We start from the raw sequence: 25196 nt of genomic DNA on the forward strand, positions 1-25196 counted from the left end.
AATGTCCCTGCTCTCAAATGTTGTGTTTGTGTGCTTCCCCCTCTCTCCCCATATAGTCTACCGCTCCCCTTATTTTTTTTATGTGTCGGTTTGGCTTCTTGTGTGATTAATGTTCGCTCTTTCACGAGCCTCGATCTTGAATACAACAAACAAAAAAAAAAACAAAAAAAAAATCGAACGGCTTGTTATTGTCACCTAACCAACTTATCCACATAGTTTTGTCCCAAGTCGTCCACAACTTTTTGAATCATCATGATATATATATATATATATATATATTGTTTTGGCACTATCACTCAATGGTGAAGAATCACTGAAAAAAAACTTCTCCTATCCGAATCCATATTCAGATCTTCAACAAAATCGAATCGATTTGTCCTTGTGACATAGCCAACCTGTCCACCCAATTTCGTCCAAATCTGTCCATAACTTTTTGAGACATTGTGCCACATATCAGTTTTAGCCCTATCACTCAATACTGAAAAATCATTTAAAAAAATATCTTTTTGAGATATCCTGTTCACAAAAAGATAAACAAACAGACAGACAGGGGTGAAAACATAACCTCCATCTACCTTCGGTGGCGGAGGTAATAACGTTTTAAAGTTTGTCAGTATAGTATCAAGACACAGTGGAGTAAACCATCTATACACAATGTGCAAAATTTGTGTATTGAAACTTTTTGAAAACTGCAACTGCAGTTAAGTTTAAAAAAAAACTTGAGGGCTGTAAGAAACAAAACAAAAAAACTTTGGAAGAAAAAAAACATAGAAATACACAAAGCTATAAAACATATCAGATTCTGTGAGATGCATACCAAACATTTATAATAATAAGTGTGTGTGTGTGTGTGTGTGTGTGTGTGTGTGTGTGTGTGTGTGTGTGTGTGTGTGTGTGTCGTTGGTTGTTATCTCCATATGCGGGTTTCAGGATGTGAAATGGTACATGTCAAGTATAATGTCAAGCATAATATATGTGTATATAATATACAGTATAATATGTCACATATAAAATGCATGTACTTTATATTAATTAGTTTACAGTACAACATGTCACGTATAATATGTGTGTATACAATATACTACGTAGAGTATAATATGTCACTCACAATATGTGTATATAATATACAGTACAACATGTTACGTATAATATGTGTGCATAAATATACAGTACAACATGTTAAGTATAACTTGTGTGTATAATATATATAGTACAACATGTCACGTATAATATGTGTGTATATAAATATACAGTACGTGTCGCATGTAATAGGTGTGTATAAAATATATAGTGCATGCCACATATAATACGTGCATACTCCATATGATATAACTTACAGTAAAACATGTCACGTACAACATCTGTTTATATAATATACAGTACAATATGTCATGTATACTTTGTGTATAAATCACAATCGTGCATGTATTATGTGTATGTGTGTGTGTGTGTGTGTGTGTGTGTGTGTGTGTGTGTGTGTGTGTGTGTGTGTGTATGGGCTGCTGCCACCGAGTTTTTAAGGCTAAATGGTACCTTTGTGCATGTGTGTATCTATATATACATGTGTATAAACTGTATTTATATATGTATGTACAGTGCATTCATAAAGTATTCAGTCCCCTTCACTTTTTTCACATTTTGTTATGTTGCAGCCTTATGCTGAAATCGTTTAAATTCATTTTTTCCCTCATCAATCTACACTCAATACCCCATAATGACGAAGAGAAAACAGGATTTTAGAAAGTTTTGCAAATTTATTAAAAAGAAAAAACTGAAATATCACATTTACATAAGTATTCATACCCTTTGCTATGACAATTGAAATTTAGCTCAGGTGCCTCCCATTTCTCTTGATCATTTTTGAGATGTTTCTATACCTTCATTAGAGTCCACCTGTGGTAAATTCAATTGATTGGACATGATTTGGAAAGGCACACACCTGTCTATATAAGGTCTCACAGCTGACAATGCAAATCAGAGCAAAAACCAAGCCATGAGGTCGAAGGAACTGCCTGCAGAGCTCAGAGACAGGATTGTGTCGAGGCACAGATCTGGGGAAGCCTACAAAAAAATCTCTGCTGCATTGAAGGTTCCCAAGGGCACAGTGGTCTCCATCTATCTATAATTCCAGTAATCTCTGTGTGTATGTATGTTTGTATGTTTGTCTGTGACCGCTGTTTCTCGACAACCACGGGTCCGATATACTTTAAACTTGCCAGGTATATTGCTGGGGACCCGAGGATGTGCCTTTTCAAGGTTTCATATTAATCGGACAAGTAGTTACCGAGCTATGTCCAAAAAACGATTCAACCAATCAGAGAGCAGCGAGTTATCACGTGTGCCGAACGTGGCGAACAGACTCTGCCTCGGACGGCACATTTGAGAGCGTATTCATTTATTTCACGTTGGCAAACTATGTTGCCGCTATGTTGGCGTTAAACTATGTTTTAAAACTAATTAAAACTAATTTGCGATTCTTTCGCTTTCCTGTGCGTTTGTGCACGCTATGGCGATTTCTTTACCAAACTCCGCAAGCCGTTCGCTTTGGACCAAACCATTTCATGTAAATAGAGGGGGGGGATTGTCACCGTACTCGCAAGCCGTTCGCTTTGGACCAAACCATTTCATGTAAATAGAGGGGGGGGGATATAATTTTAGATATAGATATAGTACAGGCATGCCCTAGTAATTCTTAAATGGAAGAAGTTTGGAGCAACCAGGACTCTTCCTAGAGCTGGCCACCCGGCCAAACTGAGAAATCGGGGGAGAAGGGCCTTGGTAAGAGAGGTGACCAAGAAGACACATGAAAGCCCGCTTGGAGTTTGCAAAAAAGCACCGAAAGGACTCTCAGACTGTGAGAAACAAGATTCTGTGGTCTGATGAAACCAAGATTGAACTGTTTGGCTTCCGTCTGGCCACTCTGCCATAAAGCCCAGATCGGTGGAGTGTTGCAGTGATGGTTGTCCTTCTGGAAGTTTCTCCCATCTCCAGACAGGATCACTGGAGCTCAGCCAGAGTGACCATCGGGTTCTGAGTCACCTCTCTTACCAAGGCCCTTCTCCCCCGATTGCTCAGTTTGGCCGGGCGGCCAGCTCTAGGAAGAGTCCTGGTTGTTCCAAACTTCTTCCATTTAAGAATTATGGAGACCACTGTGCCCATGGGAACCTTCAATGCAGCAGAGATTTTTTTGTAGGCTTCCCCAGATCTGTGCCTCGACACAATCCTGTCTCTGAGCTCTGCAGGCAGTTCCTTCGATCCCATGGCTTGGTTTTTGCTCTGATATGCATTGTCAGCTGTGAGACCTTATATAGACAGGTGTGTGCCTTTCCAAATCATGTCCAATCAATTGAATTTACCACAGGTGGACTCCAATCGAGGTGTAGAAACATCTCAAAGATGATCAAGAGAAATGGGAGGCACCTGAGCTAAATTTCAAGTGTCATAGCAAAGGGTCTGAATACTTATGTATATGTGATATTTCAGTTTTTTCTTTTTAATAAATTTGCAAAACTTTCTAAAATCCTGTTTTCTCTTTGTCATTATGGAGTATTGAGTGTAGATTGATGAGGGAAAAAATGAATTTAAACGATTTCCGCTTAAGGCTGCAACATAACAAAATGTGAAAAAAGTGAAGGGGTCTGAATACTTTCTGAATTCACTGTATATACAGTATATATAAATTTAAGTGTGTCAGTGTGTGTCTCCTCCGTAACTCCAAAACCATGAAACCTAGCAGTCCAAAACTTTGCATGCATACTATGTGAACTCAAAGGGAGTGCATGATTCATGACAATCAGCTGTACAAAGGAAGCACGATTCAACAAATCGTGCCCACTGTTGAAGTGTTAGAAGGCTGTATTGCCGACGTGAAGGCGTGGATGACCCAAAACAAATTTCAGCTGAACGATGCTAAAACAGAGTCTATGATTGTAAGATCGCACAGATGTCCACTACAATGTTCACTTCCTACCACTATTCATGTTGGTGAAACCGATGTGAACTTTGTTTCGTCGGCCAAGAACCTTGGTGTGGTTTTTGACTGTAACATGACATTTTCCAAGCAAGTACTTCAAACTTGCAAATCAGCATACTTTCAGCTGCAAAAGATCGCATCCATTCGCCACTTTCTTACTCCTCAAGCTGCTCTAACTCTGGTCTGTGCCCTTGTCCTCTCAAGGCTAGACTATTGTAATTCTTTGTATGCTGGCTGCCCTCAGTTTCTCTTGGATAAGTTACAAAAGGTTCAAAACTCTGCCGCTCGTCTTGTCTGTAAGGCGAAGAAGTCTGACCATGTTACTCCGCTTCTTGAATCTTTACACTGGCTGCCTGTCTCTGCTCGTGTGCAATACAAAATTTGCACACTATGTTATAAATCATTGTGTGGAACGGGACCTCACTATCTCTCCGATTTGCTCACTCTCTATGAACCTCGGCGACGGCTTCGTTCAAGCGACGACTCTATGGCCTTAGAGCCGCCGCGCACCAGCACCAAGTCGTTTGGCGAGAAATCCTTTTCCTTTGCTGCACCTCTGCTCTGGAATGACTTGCCTTCCTCTGTTCGACATGTTGACTCTCTTCCTGCCTTTAAAACCTCCCTCAAAACCTATCTGTTTCACAAGTCTTTCAAAGTCTAAGTCCTGTTTTCCCTTTGGTTTGAGGTGGGACAGAGATCGAGAGTATGTCTGTGTACATGTGCGGGGGAGGGAGGGGAGGAGGAGGGGGAGTAAACATCTGTGGGTTTTGAATGGGGAGGGAGAGGAATAGGGCAAGAGTGAAGGTGTGTCTGTGTGTGTGTATGTTTGTGTATGTGTGTGCGGTCTGTGTGCGTTCGCATGATAATGTAAAGCGCCATGAGGGTCGTTTACTCTGCTTGATGGGGCTATATAAGACTCCTTTATTATTATTATTATGAATGAAAACTGAGTATTTAGGTAAATTTAAACACCTTTGAAGATAATTAATGTGATGCTCATCATGAAAAAACACAAAAAGGCTTTCCCCTTGGTCAGCCCACTTTCACCTCGCATGGGTCTTAAGCCGCCATTTCCTTTCAGGCTACTCAAAAATACTTTGCCTTGGAACGATGATGTACTCTCATGGACTAATTATAATATACTAGGGCATGCCCGTACTATATATATATCTAAAATTATATCCCCCCCCTCTATTTACATGAAATGGATTGGTCCAAAGCGAACGGCTTGCGAGTACGGTGACAATCCCCCCCCCTCTATTTACATGAAATGGTTTGGTCCAAAGCGAACGGCTTGCGAGTACGGTGACAATCCCCCCCCTCTATTTACATGAAATGGTTTGGTCCAAAGCGAACGGCTTGCGGAGTTTGGTAAAGAAATCGCCATAGCGTGCACAAACGCGCAGGAAAGCGAAAGAATCGCAAATTAGTTTTAATTAGTTTTAAAACATAGTTTAACGCCAACATAGCGGCAACATAGTTTGCCAACGTGAAATAAATGAATACGCTCTCAAATGTGCCGTCCGAGGCAGAGTCTATTCGCCACGTTCGGCACACGTGATAATTCGCTGCTCTCTGATTGGTTGAATCGTTTTTTGGACATAGCTCGGTAACTACTTGTCCGATTAATATGAAACCTTGAAAAGGCACATCCTCGGGTCCCCAGCAATATACCTGGCAAGTTTAAAGTATATCGGACCCGTGGTTGTCGAGAAACAGCGGTCACAGACAAACAAACAAACACACACACAGACACACAGACACACACACACACACACACACAGAGATTACTGGAATTATAGATAGATAATAAAAATCTATCTTTGGATTTGAGGATTGGAGCTCGTGGATGAAAGAAGTGACAAAATCTGGAGTGAAATCTGAACATTTTAATAAATTAGCGATTGTTATAACTAAGCGTATTTAATTTAAACAAGACTCCCTCCTTCTCTCTCCCCTCCTCCCTTAGTATTCCTGTCAGCGAAGCGACAGGTAGTATTTTTGCTAGTAATATAATAAGAATTACATGCAGATAAAACAGAAAGGAACTTGAGTAAGTAAGGGGCATGTTTGGAGCATACAGGTATTGAAGAAGGGAGTCAGGGAGTGGTCAAAGTGCTGCCATTTGAGTATGTGTTTAAAAGATCGTGCATGAATATGAATGAATGAATGATCGTTTTAAGGCCATTTTCCCCGCTAGAGCGGGGGTTAGCCTTGCGGGCCCCATGAGCTCATGGTTCCCTGTTTGAGGCAATGTTTTTATGGCCGGATGCCCTTCCTGACGCCAACCCTTGGTCGCCTCTTACGATGCGCAGGGATACGGTGTACCTATTCTAAAATCGAGGTACACACCGTGATCATTCATCCCAGCAAGCTGGTACTCAATTTGCCGACCTTGGAAGGATGACAGGCTGAGTCAACCCCCCTGGTGTTAATTCAGCGATCGACCGGGATTCGAACCCAGGATCCTGGGATCCCAAGCCGGCACTGTTGTTCATAATGCTCTGAATATCACAAAACAGAACATCGTGTTTTATGTAATCCTTACTGTAGTTCACGGACCTGTGTTTGTGTGTGCGTTTGTGGCACTACTCCTCCTACAGTTATGGGCCAATTACATCCAGTCTTGCTACATAGGATCAGCATACCCCCCATTTGGTGCATAGAGATGTTTTTATCTTTGCTGGTGGTCTTGGGGTGTGGGGGGAAACTATGCAAATTCTCCATGTAAATATGTATCATGCAGAGCCGCTCTAGGTGGGAGAGTGTATTACAAGTTCCCACCCTTTACAGTGCAGTATTCCTGTCCCCACATTTTCTAGTGCAGTGAGGTGTTTTGAATTAAGCAGCAAGAGGTATTTTGGAGAGGTATTTTGAATTACACGTTTGAATTAGGATAATAACATAACTCCACTGGCTGCTTCCTGCTTCTAGTATCATATAATGCACAGCAACACTAACCCACATTGAGGAAGCTTGGCACATGAGATGAGGAAAGCTCGTCCATATACGTTTATCACAGCTGTGGTTGTTTGTGCTATGTGGCATACCAGAATATGTAGTGGTACTCGTGTACATTGTAGAGCTCAAGCTCAAATCCGCTGAGGATGTAATGAATCATGATCCGCAGGTTGTGGTAAAGCACCCACGTACTGACGCATGCGAGGTGCTGTCGCTGCGGTTCCTGCTTGCTCAGCATGGCGTGCAGGGATGCATCCATCTTCTCAGCCTACCATCATGACATGCATTGAAAGACGTGTCTTGCTTCAGAATGTTAAATTCCGAAATACAAACTATGAGATTGACTAAAGTTCCCGTTTCAAATCCTTATATAATATTTAGTAAACTTTTAGCACTAGCAGGAAATATGGCCGAGAGCTCTACTAACGAGGTGAAGTCATTTGCAGAGGGTATTGACCCCTTTACAAGGACTATCCCAAAGGTTCTTGCACTGTCACACAAAATAAGTAACAACACTGTCACCGAAAATCTGCTACGCACGTGTCGCACAGACGGACGCACAACCGGTCAGACAACCCGAAAACATAATGCCTTCAGCTGCAGAGGAACAAAAATCGACCATACCATAGAGGTAACATTTTTACCTTTTGAACTTTTTCACATCTAAATAAACACAAGGTCTTTGCACATCTTATTAAACAAGATGCCATTTTATGTTTTGGAGGTTATTGGCTTGTTGAAATAAACCTCATGAAACTGCATCGCAGCTGATACATAAACAGGTAAAAGATCGATCACTATCTGGCAATGGCACCTGTGGCAGGTATAACTCTGCAATACATGCTCATCACTGCATCTATCTTTGACCATTGATGTTAAAATATCAAAATACATATTTGCCACAATGTTTTTCAAAAGTTCAACTGTTTTCTTGAAATTGTGAAAGAGATTATTTTTATATATCATTTGGGGTCTGCCTACGAGGCACGTAAGACATCGGCCATTATAAAAGCTCGCAGTGTTAAGTGTGTAAAATTCTGAGGAGATTACGGCTGGCTCAATAGCTCAGTGGGCTGTTGACGTGTAATCAATGGAGGTCCGTGGTTCGAGTCCCGTATTGAGTCAGAATTTTTCACACTTAGCCCCACGCAGGAATTTGATTCCTGTTTCTAAAAATTGAGTAAATATTCAATGCACTTCTGCATATACACACATACATATGCATATATATACTTACGCTAACATTTGGGCTCTGCCTACCAGGCACGTAAGACATCGGCCATTATAAAAGCTCGCAGTGTTAAGTGTGTAAAATTCTGAGGAGATTACGGCTGGCTCAATAGCGCAGTGGGCTGTCGCCGCGTAAGTGATGAGGTTCCTGGGTTTGAGTCCCGGGTTGAGTCAGAAAATTTTCACACTAGCCCCACGCAGGAATTTACTTCCTGTTTCTTAAATTATATATATATATATATGACTTTGTATATATTTTTATATTTTTTTCAAGTGTTTAAATTCAACCAAATACCCAGTTTTCATTCATGCACCCCCTTTGAATTCCCTTGGTATGCATGCAAAGTTTCAAGCTGCTAGGATTCATGGGTTTGGAGTTATGGCTGAGACACCTGCCCTGATCAATTCTTCTGGAATCCCATGGAACTTTCCACGCTCTGCCTCCAGGGATCCAGAGCCAATAGGTACGACCGTCCCCACCCCTCCCTCCTCCAACCCCTGATAAAAGGACCAATCGGCAAGAGTGGTGGAAGGGTGTGTCGAGTCTGCGGAGAGGATAGAAAGACAGACGCTGCCGGACCAACACTGGGTGCATCAGAGTTCACCTGGCTGGAAAGTAACAACAAGGTAATGTCAATCGCCAACCTCCTCCAACTTGTGGCAGTCACCCAAGCCGCCCCAGTACAGGCCTCGTAACTATGTAACCCCCCTCACCGTCTGATGTTCTGAATAAATGAGATTGAGGCGTAGAGATAAGATAATGTGGCATGAATGAATGAATGATCGTTTTAAGGCCATTTTTCCCCGCAAGAGCGGGGGTTAGCCTTGCGGGCCCCATGACAATCATGGTTCCCTGTTAGTGTTTGAGGCAATGTTTTTTTATGGCCGGATGCCCTTCCTGACGCCAAAGATAAGATAATGTGGCCTCTCTGATCATAATTGCTTTTGCTTGTCATGACTGTGCTATAATAGTTTTTAGCCCCAAATCTCTCCCACTGCAACTTGTTTGCAAATTGTTTGTTGTTTGCAAAGCAGCAACTGCTTACCTCTGTGTAATATACGACAACACTTTAAATGAATGTATCATCTGCTTCAAACTGGTGTGGATCGCTCTTAGTGCAATAGGAAACTGAACCATAAACCCAGTTTGTCGAGTAAATGAACACTTGCTGGGATCAGTTACTTACACTTCGATGGTAATTTGGCTCTTTCAGAGCTGTGAATTGGGGTTTTCCCAATTCTATGCGACCAACCCAAATCCTGATCCGTTCACACCCCACACGTAGGTTCTTAGAACTTACGGAATGGGGTCTGAACAGCAGCCCCATCACAATATATTGGCTTTGGAATTAAAGAATCCCACCACCCCCAATGCTTTTGTCTTGCCCATTATGTCCTTACTTCGTCCTGCAGAGCAGAGAAGTCCTCCAGAATGTGTGCCAGTTTGTCCCTCTGCCGGGCACGGTTGTGCCCGTGGATTTGGATGAGACTGCAAAAGGGCTGCAGAGAAAGCCATTCAGCATTCAACCTATTATTAATTGGACCATTCAGCTTTAACAGATGAAAGTTAAAAAAACGGCATGTAGAATCCATGAAAATCGAAGATGAGCAACAAATCAGATGTTTAAACCATTTAATGTGAAAGACTCATGCGAAATAAGCTAATTTGAATAGAAGATGATAAAAGGATAAATAGTACATCACCCATTCACCAAATGCTTCTGAATGTTGAAACTTCAAAATTTGATTTGATGTAGTTCCATTAAATGTTTCCATTTTACGAACAAAAAAGGTAATTGCAAAGTCGGATTTATATAAATAATTTTATCAGCTTTTGCGTGAGTTGCGATACCTGCGATATACCATCCAATCAAAAGTCATGCGGCACTTTCCAACAGCTTGAATGGATCTGCTTGTTCTTGTCCAACTGATTTCCCTTCACTCCCTTTTATGTCTGTTCACCCATTGCCCCTTGTTATTCTACTTTTCCATGAGCCTCTTCATCATTAAAAATATATCTATCTATAATTCCAGTAATCTCTGTGTGTCTGTGTGTCTGTGTGTTTGTCTGTGACCGCTGTTTCTCGACAACCACGGGTCCGATATACTTTAAACTTGCCAGGTATATTGCTGGGGACCCGAGGATGTGCCTTTTCAAGGTTTTAAATTAATCGGAGAAGTACTTACCGAGCTATGTCCAAAAAACGCTTCAACCAATCAGAGAGCAGCGAGCTATCACGTGTGCCGAACGTGGCGATCAGACTCTGCCTCGGACGGCACATTTGACAGCGTATTCATTTATTTCACGTTGGAAAACTATGTTGCCGTTAAACTATGTTTTAAAACGAATTCAAACTGCGATTAAATTAAAACGATTCATCGTAACTGCGATTTGCGAACTTCCGGACAGTGAAGACTTCACTTCCGGCAGCCAATCACAGAACGCTTTGTTGCGTAGGCGTGGCCGATGTGAGACGAGCGGAGCTGAGCGCGTTACGAGCTGACCGCCATTACGGTACGTAATTCGATTTCTTATGCGCATTATTTCTCCCAATTCAGTCAGAGCGAAGGGCGGAAGCGAAGAGCGTTGTTTTTTTTGTTTACGGGCGTACGGGCGGGGTAGAGCGTACGGGTAGCGTTTTTTTTTTTTTTGGCAAGGAACGGGCACCCACGTACGGGCAATGCCCTAGTATATTTAAAAGAAACACCCATTCACAGTTGTGATATCATGATCTGAAGGAAATAGTTAAGGGAGTTCCAATGAAGCATTAAAATAAGCTGCCAGAGGATGGATAGGCACTGCCACCAGGACGATTTGAACCATCCTAGGCAAACCCAAATCAACAGTAGAGGTCATCATCATGAAGTGGAAAACGAAATGCAAAACAACCCTGACAATAAATTAAATTGGCAAATCAGCATAAGCCACCTCAAGAGGCATGGCAGCCTTGTGATTGACTGTGAGACAAAATAGCGATTTGGAATGTGAGCTGTTTCTCCCCGGTGGATGCACACACTCCACATGACCCCCTGTATTCCACATCTCTGAGCTTAACTCCCTACTGCAAACAAGGCATTGAGATGGTTTGAGAACAAATATGGATGCAATGTGGCATCTGCCCGGTGTTTCTTATGTAAAAATAGGCAAGCAAGCCATGTTATGGCCAAATAACGTTTGACGTTTCTTTATCACGCATGAGCATCTACCGAAAAGCATATTATGCAAACGATAATGATATGCGAGGAAACAAAAATTTGTGGTACAAGTCATGAAAAGAAAATAGCACAGAAACCAGACAAAAATTTGCCTCAAATAAATGCAAAAATGACATGAAAAAAATGTATAACACACATACCCTGACTGCATGTGTAATGAAGGTTTCAACATACTCGCGTGCCTGTGCATTGTTGTAGAGGCAACACCTAAAAACAACAAAAAACATAGGGGCAAAAATTACATGAAGAACATGTATAACACACATACCCTGGCTGCATGCGTAATGAAGGTTTCAACATACTCGCGTGCCTGTGCATTGTTGTAGAGGCAACACCTAAAAACAACAAAAACATAGGGGCAATAGCCCTGGCACTCACCTGGTAGAATAAACAGTATAATGCAGTGAGTAAAGGTATTTTAAACCAATTTCAATGCTTGCTAGAAGATAGGGCAGCATGTAGAATCATACTAACAGAATCATAACACGTTAAACAAACAAAAAAATACCTATTTTTGTGGGGAAATCCCCCCCCCCCACCCCTCAACCCCATGTACCTCCTCAGCCCCCGATTTTCTAAATGCCAGGAACAAACATTGGTACAACATGGGTGATTAAGGTTGTGGTCAAGTTTCATCAGAATTGCATGTGTAGTTTCTGAGAAGAAAGCAAACACCTATTTTGTGGGGCTTCCCCCCCGAAAACCCCCAAAAGGGCAGATTTTTTTTAATGCCGTGATGAAACTTTGGTACATCACGGGTGATGAAGGTTGTGGTCAAGTTTCATCGAAATAGTGTGTGTAGTTTCAGAGGAAAAAGCAAATTCATATTTTGGGGGGTCAAACGTGGATCAACGTTGACCCCGGTAAACCCCCTTAGACCCCGATTGCTGTGAATAAACCGAATAAACCGATTGCCGTGAATAAATATAATGCCGTGAATAAACTTTAGTCACAACACAACAAATATCATGTGTGCCAAATTTGGTTGCAATCCCATCAGCGGTTCCGGAGAAGTTTCAAGTGTGTACGGACGGACGGACAGACTGACGAACGGACTGACAGACTGACGGACGGGCAACGCACCATCGCATAAGCTCCCCTGAACTCCATTCCAGGTGAGGTAAAAGGCAGACAATTTCAAGAGACATGTGTGCAAATTCACAAGATATTGAAATGATGTCGAATACGAATTAAGGCAAACACATGCATTGTATGCTGATTGAAAGCACCAACAGTCGGTTCTCTAGCATCTATCTAAATCTTAAAATAATAAAAGGCATTGTCCGTCCGTCTGTCCCCTCCATAACTCCAAAACCATGAAACCTAGCAGCCCCAAACTTTGCATACATACACCTGGACCTCCAACAGATTGCAATGATGAAAACTGGGTGATTGGTTGTGTTATAACACCCTTTTTGAAGATGATTAATAGCCGGCGAAGCCGGTGTTGTCAATAAACGAGTACGTATTATGTTGAAAACCTGATTATGCCTTGGCTCGAGAATCCGAAGCGCAGTGGGTGCAGCCATCTTACGGAGGCGGAAGTATGCATAACAAATTTAAAACGTTCATTAGGAGTTTCTTTCACCCGTCGTCGTTTGATTCACAATCTTATGCACCTCCGATGTATTAATAAAATAATTTAAGACCAACATCGGCCCGCACGGGCCTGGTTATCTTCAACAAAACGCGTCACCAAACACCGGACCCAATGAGAGTCGAGCATTTGCAAAAATATTTCTAAAATGAAATCACTCACTGGATGGAGTGCTGGAGACAGCCATCGACCGGATGCGGAAGTTTGCATAAAACAATTGCGAAAAAGTTCAATAGGAGTTTGTTTCACCCGTCATTCTTTGATTCATAATCTAATGGAACCTCTCATTAGTAATTAAAATACGTTAAGACCAACCTCGTTATCTTCAACGAAAATCGTCATCAAAGACCAGAACCAATGAGATTCGAGCATTTGAAAAAATATTTTTTTACAAGCTTATTACGCGTTTCGGACGGTGAAAACGGCGTCAAATATTCTCACATTGACGAAGAATTATTTTTTAGAAATCTCGTGGCCGTCGGAGAACCGAATCAGCCAATCAGCGCCCTCGACACAGGACATCTTACCAGCGCCCTCGACACGTCTGCGACGCCGGGAACGAGGTTGGTGCAAAACAACCGAATCACGCGTAAGCATATACTGCTCGAAATAGTTCTCATCATATGCTCAAATTTCCTAAGCTAAATCGTCATTGCTTTGGGCACTGTTGTCTGTTACGGAGAAAGAACAAGAACCGAAATGAAAGGAAAAATGGTACAACCTCCACCAGTGCTATCATCACTGAAACATGATTCGACAACAGTCCGTGGTAACTTGAGAGAGGTTTTTACGTTGCACCAAGTAAAGCCATCGGATGTGACACCATTGTCTTCTTTTTGGGAATATGCTGCAGTAGATGTCCCTGGTGATGGGTCATGTTTTTTTGAGGACTGTCTGCTCTTCTCTTTTACCAAGTCTTACCAGGTACGGTACCTACTACACCTACCTACTACCAACTACCTAACCTACTGATGCCATAGTGATGGGTAAAAATAGTGGCAAGAGGCTTTGGCTTCGCCGGCTCATTGCGGCTTTGCAGTCGGTACTAGTAAGTTTCTCATAATAATTTTTTTTTTAAAGGCTTACCAATATGGCGGACAGCCATCTTGGTCAGCCCACTGCACATCGCTGGGTTCTTAAGCTGCCATTTTGTTTCAGCCTACTCAAACATGCCTTGCCTTGGAAACATGATTGATTATTATCATTACATAATTGAAGCGTATCATCAAAATCTGGATTTAGATATGAGGATTGGATACTGTAGACTAAATAAATGTCCAAATCTGGAGTGAAATCTGACAAACTTTACCATATATAGAGATTTTATAACGAAGTGTATAGATGTATTTATTTAAGCAAGGCTGTGATTCTCATTCTGGGGTTCGTTTTTTTATTTATTTAACTTAATAATAATCATTACATAATTGAAGCACATCATCAAAATCTGGATTCAGATATGAGGAGTGGATGCTGTAGACTAAATAAATGTCCAAATCTGGAGTGAAATCTGACAAAATTTACCATTTCTAGCGATTTTTATAACTAAGTGTATATATGCATTTATTTAAGCGAGGCTGTCATTCTTGTTCTGGGGTTATTTTTTATTTATTTAACCTAATAATAATTTTTTACTTAATTCATACTTCCAAGGGATAGGGTGTCACGACACTGTCCCTGCGATTTGTTTTTTAAAATTCCTAGGCCATTTCAACCAGAAGCAATCAGCTTGCTATCGCTTGCCAAGCCAGCCTTTCCTTCTCACCCATTTTGTTGGAGTGCTTCCTGGGGATGCTTAAGCTGCTTCAGGAGGGCTCTTAATAAATTAGTCACAAGGCCGGGGAAGTTTGGGTGTGTTATAAGTACTTATAACACCCTTTTTGAATATGATTAACCACCACTTGGTGAACGCCATTCAGGCTGCTTTTGCAAGCCATGGCGTTACAGTAGAAAGAGCTCCCTTTTTGTTTTCATTCAGGCTGCTTTTGAAGGCCATAGCGTTACAGTAGCCAGAGCTCCCTTTATGTTTTTACGTACCCATTTTTTTTATCGACTAACATATTTGTGCGATACTAGGGCATTGCCCGTACGTGGGTGCCCGTTCCTTGCCAAAAAAAAAAAAAACGCTACCCGTACGCTCTACCCCGCCCGTACGCCCGTAAACAAAAAAAACAACGCTCTTCGCTTCCGCCCTTCGCTCTGACTGAATTGGGAGAAATAATGCGCATAAGAAATCGAATTACGTACCGTAATGGCGGTCAGCTCGTAACGCGCTCAGCTCCGCTCGTCTCACATCGGCCACGCCTACGCAACAAAGCGTTCTGTGATTGGCTGCCGGAAGTGAAGTCTTCACTGTCCGGAAGTTCGCAAATCGCAGTTACGATGAATCGTTTTAATTTAATCGCAGTTTGAATTCGTTTTAAAACATAGTTTAACGGCAACATAGTTTTCCAACGTGAAATAAATGAATACGCTGTCAAATGTGCCGTCCGAGGCAGAGTCTGATCGCCACGTTCGGCACACGTGATAGCTCGCTGCTCTCTGATTGGTTGAAGCGTTTTTTGGACATAGCTCGGTAAGTACTTCTCCGATTAATTTAAAACCTTGAAAAGGCACATCCTCGGGTCCCCAGCAATATACCTGGCAAGTTTAAAGTATATCGGACCCGTGGTTGTCGAGAAACAGCGGTCACAGACAAACACACAGACACACAGACACACAGAGATTACTGGAATTATAGATAGATACTAACCTTCCCTTCCATCCCCTCCCTTCCACACTCCCCCTTCCCTCTCTCCCCTCCCCTTCCATTCTCCACCCCCTCCATCCTCTCCTTCCCCCTATCCCTCCTTCCTCTCCCCCCCTTCCCATGAGGAAGCGACTCTCTTCGTATTCCCATCAGGAAGAAGACTTATTGTTACCCGGCAACACCAGGTACTTTTGCTAGTATGCATATATAGCTTATTTTCTGTCAGACTGTTTGTTTGTCCATCAATGGAATCGGCCCCACCAGTAGTAACCCCATCATATTGCATATCAATGGATCTTGGCAAAAGGAGATGCAGGAAAACATTTTCAAAACTAAAGGGTAGGGGGTCCAGGGCTCGGGAGGCCCAACAGGGTATGTACATTGTACAGTCATGGCCAAAAATATTGGCAGCCTTGCACTTTTTAAAAAAACCTCACAATTTTCTCTAAAAATAAGTTGAAATTGACAAAACTATTTGGTCTCCACAATTCTTTATTTCACTGTTAATATTACAGAACCTTTGTTTTTGATTTAGAACTTAATATATCCTTTTAAATCAGATAATGAAAAGAAATGGCATTGACAAAATTATTGACACCCGAGACTTAATATTTGGTAGCACACAGCCTTTGGACAAAATAACTGTAGTCAAGCGCTTCGTACAGCCATGAATGAGCTTCCCACACCTCTCTACTGGCAGTTTGGCCCACTCTTCTTGTGCAAACTGTTCCAGTTCTCCCAGATTTGAAGGGTGCCTTCTCCCAAATGCTGCTTTCAGATCTCCCCACTGGAGTTCAATGGGATTTCGATCTGGACTCATTGCTGGCCACTTCAGAACAGTCCAGCATTTTGTCTTGAACCATTTCTGGGTACTTTTTGAAGTACGTTTGGGGTCATTGTCCTGCTGCAATACCCATGACCTTCGACGGAGACCCAGCTTTCTGACACTGGGTTGAACATTGTGATCCAAAATGCCTAGGTAATCTCCTGATTTCATGATGCCATGCACACATTCAAGGTACTCAGTGCTGGAGGCAGCACAGCAACCCCAAAACATCACTGAGCATCCTCCATGTTTGCCTGTAGGGAAGGTGTTCTTTTCTTTGAAGGCTTCATTTTGTTTTCTGTAAACATAGAGATGATGTGCTTTACCAAAAAGCTCCGATTTGGTCTCATCTGTCCACAGGACATTCTCCCAGAAGGATGTTGGCTTGTTCAACTGTGTTTTGGAAAACTCCAGTCAGGCTTTCTTATGTCTCTATCTCAGCAGTGGGGTCCTCCTGGGTCTCCTACAATGGTAACCCCTTTCATTGAGTTGGCAACAGATCGTGCGAGTTGAAACTGTCGTACCTTGTGTCTGAAGGTCAGCTTGAATCTGTTTGGCAGTTGATCGAGGTGCTTTCTCCACCATTCAAACAATCCTTCGCTGAAATCTTCGATCAAGTTTTCTTTTGCGGACACGTCCAGAGAGGTTGGCTACAGTGTCATGGGCCTTTTTTTTTTTTTTTTTGTATACAAGATCGAGGCTCGTGAGAGCTAACATTAATCACACAAAAAGTCAAACCGACACACAAAACACAAAAAACAAGGGGAGTGGCAGACAAGATGGGGAGAGAGGGGGAAGGACACAAACACAACATTTGAGAGCAGGGACATCGGGAGAAATGTGGGAGGGGGAGGGTTTTGGGGGAGGTGGGAGAGGTATAAAACATATGAACACTGCAACGACTTCCAGGAAAAAAGTTGGAATTTCCCCCCAAAAAAGTGTATCTGGGGTGAATTAGCGGGGGTAGAAAAGATCAAGGTTTTGGATGGGGCAAGATAAGAGATGGTGGTGAACAGCTGTTTTAAAGACCTGGAGGGAGGAGTGGGATTGAAGGGAGTGGGGGAGTTTGTTCCAGAGGTGGGAGAAAAGGGGAATGAAAGAGTGAAGGTGAGCAGAGTCTAGATTTTGGCAGTTTAACCATAAGAGGGTTGCAGGCAGATCTTGTGCGACCTGAAGGAATATTGGGGGGACAGAGCACAGAGAGAGATGGGGGAGCAAGGCCGGAGAGGAGTCGGTAGAAGACAGAAAGACCACCAACCTGCCTGCAGTGAGTGAGTGAAATGCCCTCGGAGTTAGCTTCATCGCAGGAGATGCCAATGATTCTGAAAGCTTTGGTTTCAACAGCGTGAAGCCGAGCTAGATGTGAGGCAGGAGCACCAGCCCAGAGGGGGGAACAGTATTCCATTGAGCTGTGGATGAAAGCCTTGTTTGTGGTGACCAAGGTGACCACTCAGGTGTGCCAAGGAAGGACTTCGCACGACGGAGGATGCCTGGTCGGCGACTGGCTTTGGAGGCCAGCTTGGAAATGTGGTTTTCCCAAGAAATATCATGGCAGATAGTGAGACCCAAAAGCTTGAGCGACAGAACTTCTTGGAAAGGATTGTTGAGAAAGTAGATGGGAGGGTTTTCCCGTCAGTCCTTTCGGAGAGACATTGTAAGAGTGTGAGATTTGTCAGGATTGAAAGACATGTTCCACTTGTTTGACCAGTCTGTGATTTTTTCCAGGTCTGCAGAGAGTGAGGAGGCTGCAGATTGCCGATCTGAGGGATGAGGAATGGAGCGGCAGATAGTGGAGTCATCAGCAAAGAGATAGAGAGGATTTTCCAGAGAGTCGGAGTGATCATTGATGAAGACCAGAAATAGCACAGGGCCCAGAACACTGCCTTGGGGAACTCCAGCCAGAACAGGAAGGGGAGATGAGAGAAACACATTCAGGGCCACTACACACGTTGCCTTCAACCAGAGAGGCCTTAAACTTCCTGATAACATTGCATACGGTAGACACAGGAACATCAAGGTCTCTGGAGATGCACTTGTAGCCTTGAGATTGTCCATGCTTGGCTACAATCTTGTGTCTGACCTCCTCAGACAATTCTCTGGTTTTCTTTCTTTTATCCATGCTCATTGCGGTACACATAGTGACACAAAACAGCAGAATGACTCCTTTTCTCTATTCAAACTGGTTTAATGAATGATTTTTATATTGCATGCACCTGCAACTCACCATAGGTGAGTTCAATTCCAAAGTAAAGGAGAATCACCTGCTTTAAGTCTAATTGTTTCTAACAACTTCTAAAAGGTGCCAATAATATTGTCCGGGCCATTTTAGGATTTCTGTGTGAAATAAGCTAAGATTTAGTAATTTTTTCAGCGTTTTTTGTATTGTTCCATTGCAAACCAAAGAAATACATATGTGGATACCAAAAGGTTTTTTTATTTCAACAATTTTCTGGAAGAAATGGTGCATTATTTGAAAAAAGTGAAAGGGCACCAATATTTTTGGCCACGACAGTAACTGTATCATGTGGCGTTATATGGAAGACCAACTTTACAGTGCTTTCAGAAAGTATTCACACCCCTTGACTTTTTAACATTTTGTTGTTACAGCCTAAATTAAAAAAGGATGAAATAGAGATTTTCATGTCACTGATCTACACATAATACCACAAAATGTTGAAGGAGGAAATTTTTTTTTTTTTAAACATATTTTTACTAAGTTAATGAAAATTAAAGACAGAAAAATTAAAGACAGAAAAGAAAGTCAATACTTCATAGAAGCGCCTTTGGCAGCGATTACAACTTCGAGCCTTCTTGGGTATGTCTGTATCACCTTTGCACATCTGGATTTGGAAAGTTTCCCCCATTCTTCCTTGCAGATTTGTTTAAGCTCTGTCAAGTTGGATGGCGAGTGTCGGTGAACAGCAATCTTCAAGTCTTTCCACAGATTCACAATGAGATTCAGGTCTGGGCTTTGGTTGGGCCACTCAAGGATTTTCACGTTCTTGTTCTGAAGACATTCCAGTGTATTCTTGGGGTCATTGTCCTGTTGGAACGTAAATCTTCACCGCAGTCTAAGGTCTTGTGCACTCTGAAGCAGGTTCTCCTCAAGGATTTGTCTGTGTTTGGCTCCATTCATTGTTCCCTCTATCCTTACAAGTCTCCCAATTCCTGCCGCTGAAAAGCATCCCCATAACATGATTTGCCACCACCATGCTTCATGATAGGGATGATGTTAGATGGCTGATAAGCTGTGCTCAGTTTCTCCCAGACGTAGCACTTTGCATTCAGGCCAAATATTTCAGCTTTCGTCTCAACAGACCACAAAATATTTTGTTTCATGCTCACATAGTCTTTCACGTGCCTTTTTGCAAACTCCAGGCATGCTGTCAAGTGCCCTTTTTCTCAGAAGTGGCTTTCGTCTGGCCACTCTCTCATAAAGCCTGGATTTGTAAAGTGCTGCAGAGGCTGTTGTCCTTCCGGCAAGTTCTGCAATCTCAGCCAAGGAACTCTTTAGTTCTGTCAGAGTGGTAGATTGGGTATTTGGTCACCTCTCTTACCAAGGTCCTTCTTGCCCGGTTGCTCAGTTTTGTCGGAAGGCCTGATCTAGGAAGAGTATTGGTAGCTCCACATTTTTTTCCATATCCTAATGATGGAGCTCACTGTGCTCTTAGGAATTTTCAACTCTCTAGAAATTGTTTTATACCCTTTCCCAGATCTATGCCTCCTCACAATTCTATCTTGGAGTTCTATGGACAGTTCCTTGGATTTCATGGGTGAATTTCTGCTCTGAAATGCACTGTCATCTGTGATGCCTTATATAGAAACGTTTGTTTCTTTCTAAATCATGTCCAATCATTTGAATTGGCCACAGTTGGATTCCAATCAAGTTGTAGAGACATCTGAAGGATGATCAAAGAAATTGGATGCACCTGAGCTCAATTTGGAGCACCATAGCATAGGGATTGAATACTTATTGACTCAAGACATTTCAAGTTTTCATTTGTTAATTCTTTTGTAAAGTTTTCTTGGGAGTGTCAGGAATGGATGCGTATTCACGGTTGATAAAATGAGACCTGCTTCTACATTTGCAGCCCTGTGTTCCGCATATTCGTGGTTTTTCGTAAGCGCAAAAAAAAATTTCACCAGCCACGAGCTGCAGGACATGACAGATGTAGTACACATCTTCCACCAGCCACACGCCAAATAGCCGGACATACGCAAAAAACATCTTCCATGAGCTGTGAGCATGACCTTCTTCTCCAGAAAAAAATGTCCCCCAAAAATTTCATTTACATATATAAATTAATTTTTTGGGGGACATTTTTTCTGGATAATGGGTCTTCCATTATTTGGTGTCTGGATAAAAGAGGTTCTACACTCTACAGTGATAAAATTGAAATAACAATCCCAAGCAATATAAAGTACATATTATGTCAGAGATTGTTTTGAATAAGTGCATAGCTAAGGAAAACAAACACACAATCTCAAAGAAATACTTCATATGCAAACATTCACCATTATCTTACTTCTGTGAGAGGACAGGAGGACAAATGAAAGCCCTCAGGGATTCTCGGAGCATGTCCTGTAGCAAGTGGACACCAAACACCTTCTTGTTATCAGCGAGGAAGGTCACCTGCAGGTCATCACATGTGTCTGTCTCTTATCCACCAAATACACTGCATTTACAGCAAATTGGCAACCCATAAATGAAAGTGTATGGTTCCTCATGACACAGTCTATCCTACATATTAAACCTAAAATACCAAACATAGTGACGTCACCAAAATATCTGAGCACAAAATGGGGAGAACCAACCTGGAGGAGTGACCTCGAAAGAACACAAGGAGACTGCTCACTGAGGCTGATGAAGAATTCCTGAAAAGGAAGAACAAAGTCGCACATGCATTACCATAACAAATTTCCTTCTCCATCTCACATAATCACCATTCTTTGTACTCTTGGTGGAGGTGTGTATGTGTACATATATAATCTTATGATTTGATTCTGACGTACCATACTTTGTTACAGAGCATTGGTGCTACCAAAGCAGTTTCTTGGCAAGGGTTATACTGGTTTGTTTGCCATTGCCTTCCCTAATACATATATACAGGAGTGGGAGTATACACACACATATTGTTTGAATGGGGGTGCAGGTGGAAGAGGGGGTGGAGGATTGGGGGATTTTTTTTTAATTACATAGTCTCGGCTCGTGGAAAAGCTATGACAAAACAAATCAGGACACAACATAACAAAGGCAACAGCAGGAGAAAGGGTAAATACCACCAGCAGGGTGGAGGGAGAAAATAGATAGAGACGGGGGTGGACAAGATGGATACATAAGCAAAATTATATATATATATATATATATATATATATATATATATATATATTTCTGTCAGTTGATTGTTTGCCATTTGCATTACAGTGTACAAGAAGGTAGAAATAAATGTATATATAAACAGAAATTGGGCAAAACTTCTGACACCCTGTGTGTGTGTGTGTATATATATATATATATATATATATATATATATATGCGTTAGCCCAAATGGCATGGTCACGTCTGGGCCGGGGACGGGGTGTCTCCGGGCTCGGTGCCCCGTGTGGGGGTCGCTCGCTCCGTCATTTTCGGTGCGGAGTCGCCTGCGCGGGAGCCCGAGTGCGGGAGCCCCGGACCTGACCTGGAGGGGAGCCAATCCCATGAGGGTGGAGATGGTGGTGATAGGTGGCTGAGGGACATAATCGACTACATAAGATCTTTGTCGAAGGGTTCCAGCGACCGGGGTGAAGACAGGTTGGATGATCTCATCGGTCGTGTTTACACCCTGGGCATTTGAAGTACATTTGATCCACTTTAATACATACACTAGTATTTTGTAAATTTGCCATTTATACATTTAGATTTCAACACTTTTACTCTTTCAGGAATAGAACTAACGAGTTACGAAATTTTCTCTTGTGGGATTTCTGCCCAGGCTTCATGGAAAAGATTTAGCAATTCTGCCCATGATGTTGGTTTCCTGGACGTTTTTCCGCACAGCTCGATCCAATATGGCCCAGAGGTGTTCAATGGGATTCATGTCAGGAGACTGACTTGTCAGGAAGTCGCTTACCCATTTCTGTCCTGCCATTCTTTGGTCTTTTTTGCAGTGTGGCATGGAGCTCCATCTTTCATGAACAGAATGTTGTTTTTGACCATCTGACCAGTGGATAAGACAGGGAGAAGTCTATCCTCAAGGACAGAAATGCAAACCGTAGAGTTGATGTTGCCAACACCCTCCACAAACTCTGACCAATCAGTGCTCCAGATTGCTCCCCACACCATCACTGAAAAACCACTGTGTTTGACAGTTGATTGCAATCGGTTCAAATAAAACTCTTGACTGGGAAGTCTCCAGACCCATATGCATCCACTGTCAGAAAATTGAGCAAATTGGGAGTCATCTGAAAAAATGACAGTTTGCAAAACTCCAAGGGTCTGTTGGCCATTTCGTCAACTCACTTCTTTCTCCTTTGAATGTTGGCTGGTCTAAGAAGAGGTTTTCTCCTAGCTGCTCTCCCATGGTAGCCCAGTTGAAGAAGGAAACACATGGCAGTTCTTGAGCTAATGCAACATCTGCTGCCTTGCAACGGGGAGTTTTCTCAATGGACCGCTTGACAGCTCGAAGACACTTTTCTGAGGGCCCAGGTCGACCAGAACGGCAAGATGTGGATTCCTTGCCTTCAGGGGTGAATTGCACAATCACCCAATTGACAGTAGAAAACAGAATGCCAAGGTTCTAAGCTATCTGACGCTAGTGGACTCCACCTTCCGATTGTCCAACAATTTGTCATCTTTGAAAATCGGAAAGTTATTGTGCTCCCTGGGTTCGAGGCATAGTTAATTGTCATACAAGGCCTAGGAACTCGTTTCTGCAAAGAAATAGTCGAACATTAGCACAAATCACGGAGTAAAATTGCGTTATACAAATGAAATGAATAAATTTAAGGTGTCTATTTACTTCTGTCATGTCTACAGGCTGTCAATATATATAAATATATATATTTGTGGTGGAGAAAGCCAGCCGCAAGGAGGGGAGCATTGGCTCCTCTCCTTGCGGCTGGCTCAATAGCGCAGTGGGCTGTTGACACGTTATCAACGGAGGTCCGTGGTTCGAGCCCCGCATTGAGTCAGAATTTTTTCACACTTAGCCCCCCGCAGGAATTTGATTCCTGTTTATAAAATTATATATATATATATATATATATATATATTATATATAAATATATATATATATATATATATATATATATATGTATATATATATATATATATATATATATATATATATATATATATATATATATATATATATATATATATATATATATATATATATATATATTTATATATATATATATAATTATATTGACAGCCTGTAGACATGACAGAAGGAAAAAGACACCTTAAATTTATTAATATAAACACAAAATACCCCCCCAAAAAAAAATATATATACCCAAAAACAAACAAACAGGCATTTAAGGCTATTTTTCCCTGCTAGAGTGGGGGTTAGCCTTGCAGGCCCCATGACAATCTTCTCCATTTTGCCCTATTTTCTGCATCTCCCCTTGTTAACCCCCTTGCCCGCATATAATATATACCCTTGCACTTTTTTCAAACAACTCACAATTAAATCTAAAAATAAGTTGAAATTGGCAAAAGTATTTGGTGTCCACAATTCTTCATTTCACTGTTAATATAACAGAACCTTTGTGTTTGATCCAGAACTTAATGTCCTTTTAAATCAGAAAATAAAAAGAAATGGCATTGACAAAATTATTGACACCTGAGATTTAATATTTAGCAGCACACCCTTTGGACAAAATAACTGAAGTCAAGCACTTCCTATAGCCATGAATGAGCTTCCTCCACCTCTCTACTGGCCCACTCTTCTTATGCAAACTGCTCCAGTTCTCCCAGATTTGAAGAGTGCCTTCTCCCATCTGCTGTTTTCAGATCTTCCCACAGGTGTTCAATTGGATTTCGATCTGGACTCATTGCTGGCCATTTCAGAACAGTTCAGCGTTGTATCTTGAACCATTCCTGAGTGCTTTTTGAAGTGTGTTTGGGATCATTGTCGTGCTGCAAGGCCCATGCCCTTCGACAGAGACCCAGCTTTCTGACACTACGTCTAACATTGTGCTCCAAAATGCCTTGGTAATCTTCTGATTTCATGATGCCATGCACACATTCAAGACACCCAGTGCAAGAGGCAGCACAGCAACCCCAAAACATCACTGAACCTCCTCCATGTTTGACTGTAGGGAAGGTGTTCTTTTCTTTGAGGGCTTCATTTTGTTTTCTGTAAACATAGAGATGATGTGCTTCACCAAAAAGCTCTAACTTGGTCTCATCTGTACACAGGACATTTTCCCAGAAGGATTTTCGCTTGTTCAGGTGTGTATTGGGAAACTCCAGTCTGGTTTTCTCAGCAGTGGGGTCCTCCTTGGTCTCCTACCATAGAACCCCCTTTCATTGAGTTGGCGACGGATGGTGCGAGTTGAAACTGTTGTACCTTGTGTCTGAAGGCCAGCTTGAATCTGTTTGGCAGTTGATCGGGGTGCTTTCTCCACCATTTAAACAATCCTTTTCTGCAATCTTCGA

The 25196-nt window shown here is 42.1% G+C and overlaps 1 protein-coding gene across 6 annotated transcripts in view; it reads right to left on the reverse strand.

Moving 5' to 3' along the window:
* Window positions 1-25196, reverse strand: part of NAA35 (N-alpha-acetyltransferase 35, NatC auxiliary subunit) — a 161087-nt gene that overhangs the window by 33189 nt on the left and 102702 nt on the right. For all 6 annotated transcript variants that reach the window (XM_068107647.2, XM_068107648.2, XM_068107645.2 and 3 more), the window contains 5 exons: window positions 21365-21424; window positions 21076-21182; window positions 11521-11587; window positions 9566-9664; window positions 7024-7202 (listed from right to left, as the gene is read on the reverse strand). In XM_068107647.2, coding sequence (XP_067963748.1) covers window positions 7024-7202; window positions 9566-9664; window positions 11521-11587; window positions 21076-21182; window positions 21365-21424 — 512 coding nt within the window. The remainder of the gene's footprint in view (window positions 1-7023; window positions 7203-9565; window positions 9665-11520; window positions 11588-21075; window positions 21183-21364; window positions 21425-25196) is intronic.

The sequence above is a fragment of the Myxine glutinosa genome, chromosome 2 (assembly GCF_964187855.1).
Source record: "Myxine glutinosa chromosome 2, kmMyxGlut1.1, whole genome shotgun sequence".
Taxonomy (NCBI): Eukaryota; Metazoa; Chordata; class Myxini; order Myxiniformes; family Myxinidae; genus Myxine; species Myxine glutinosa.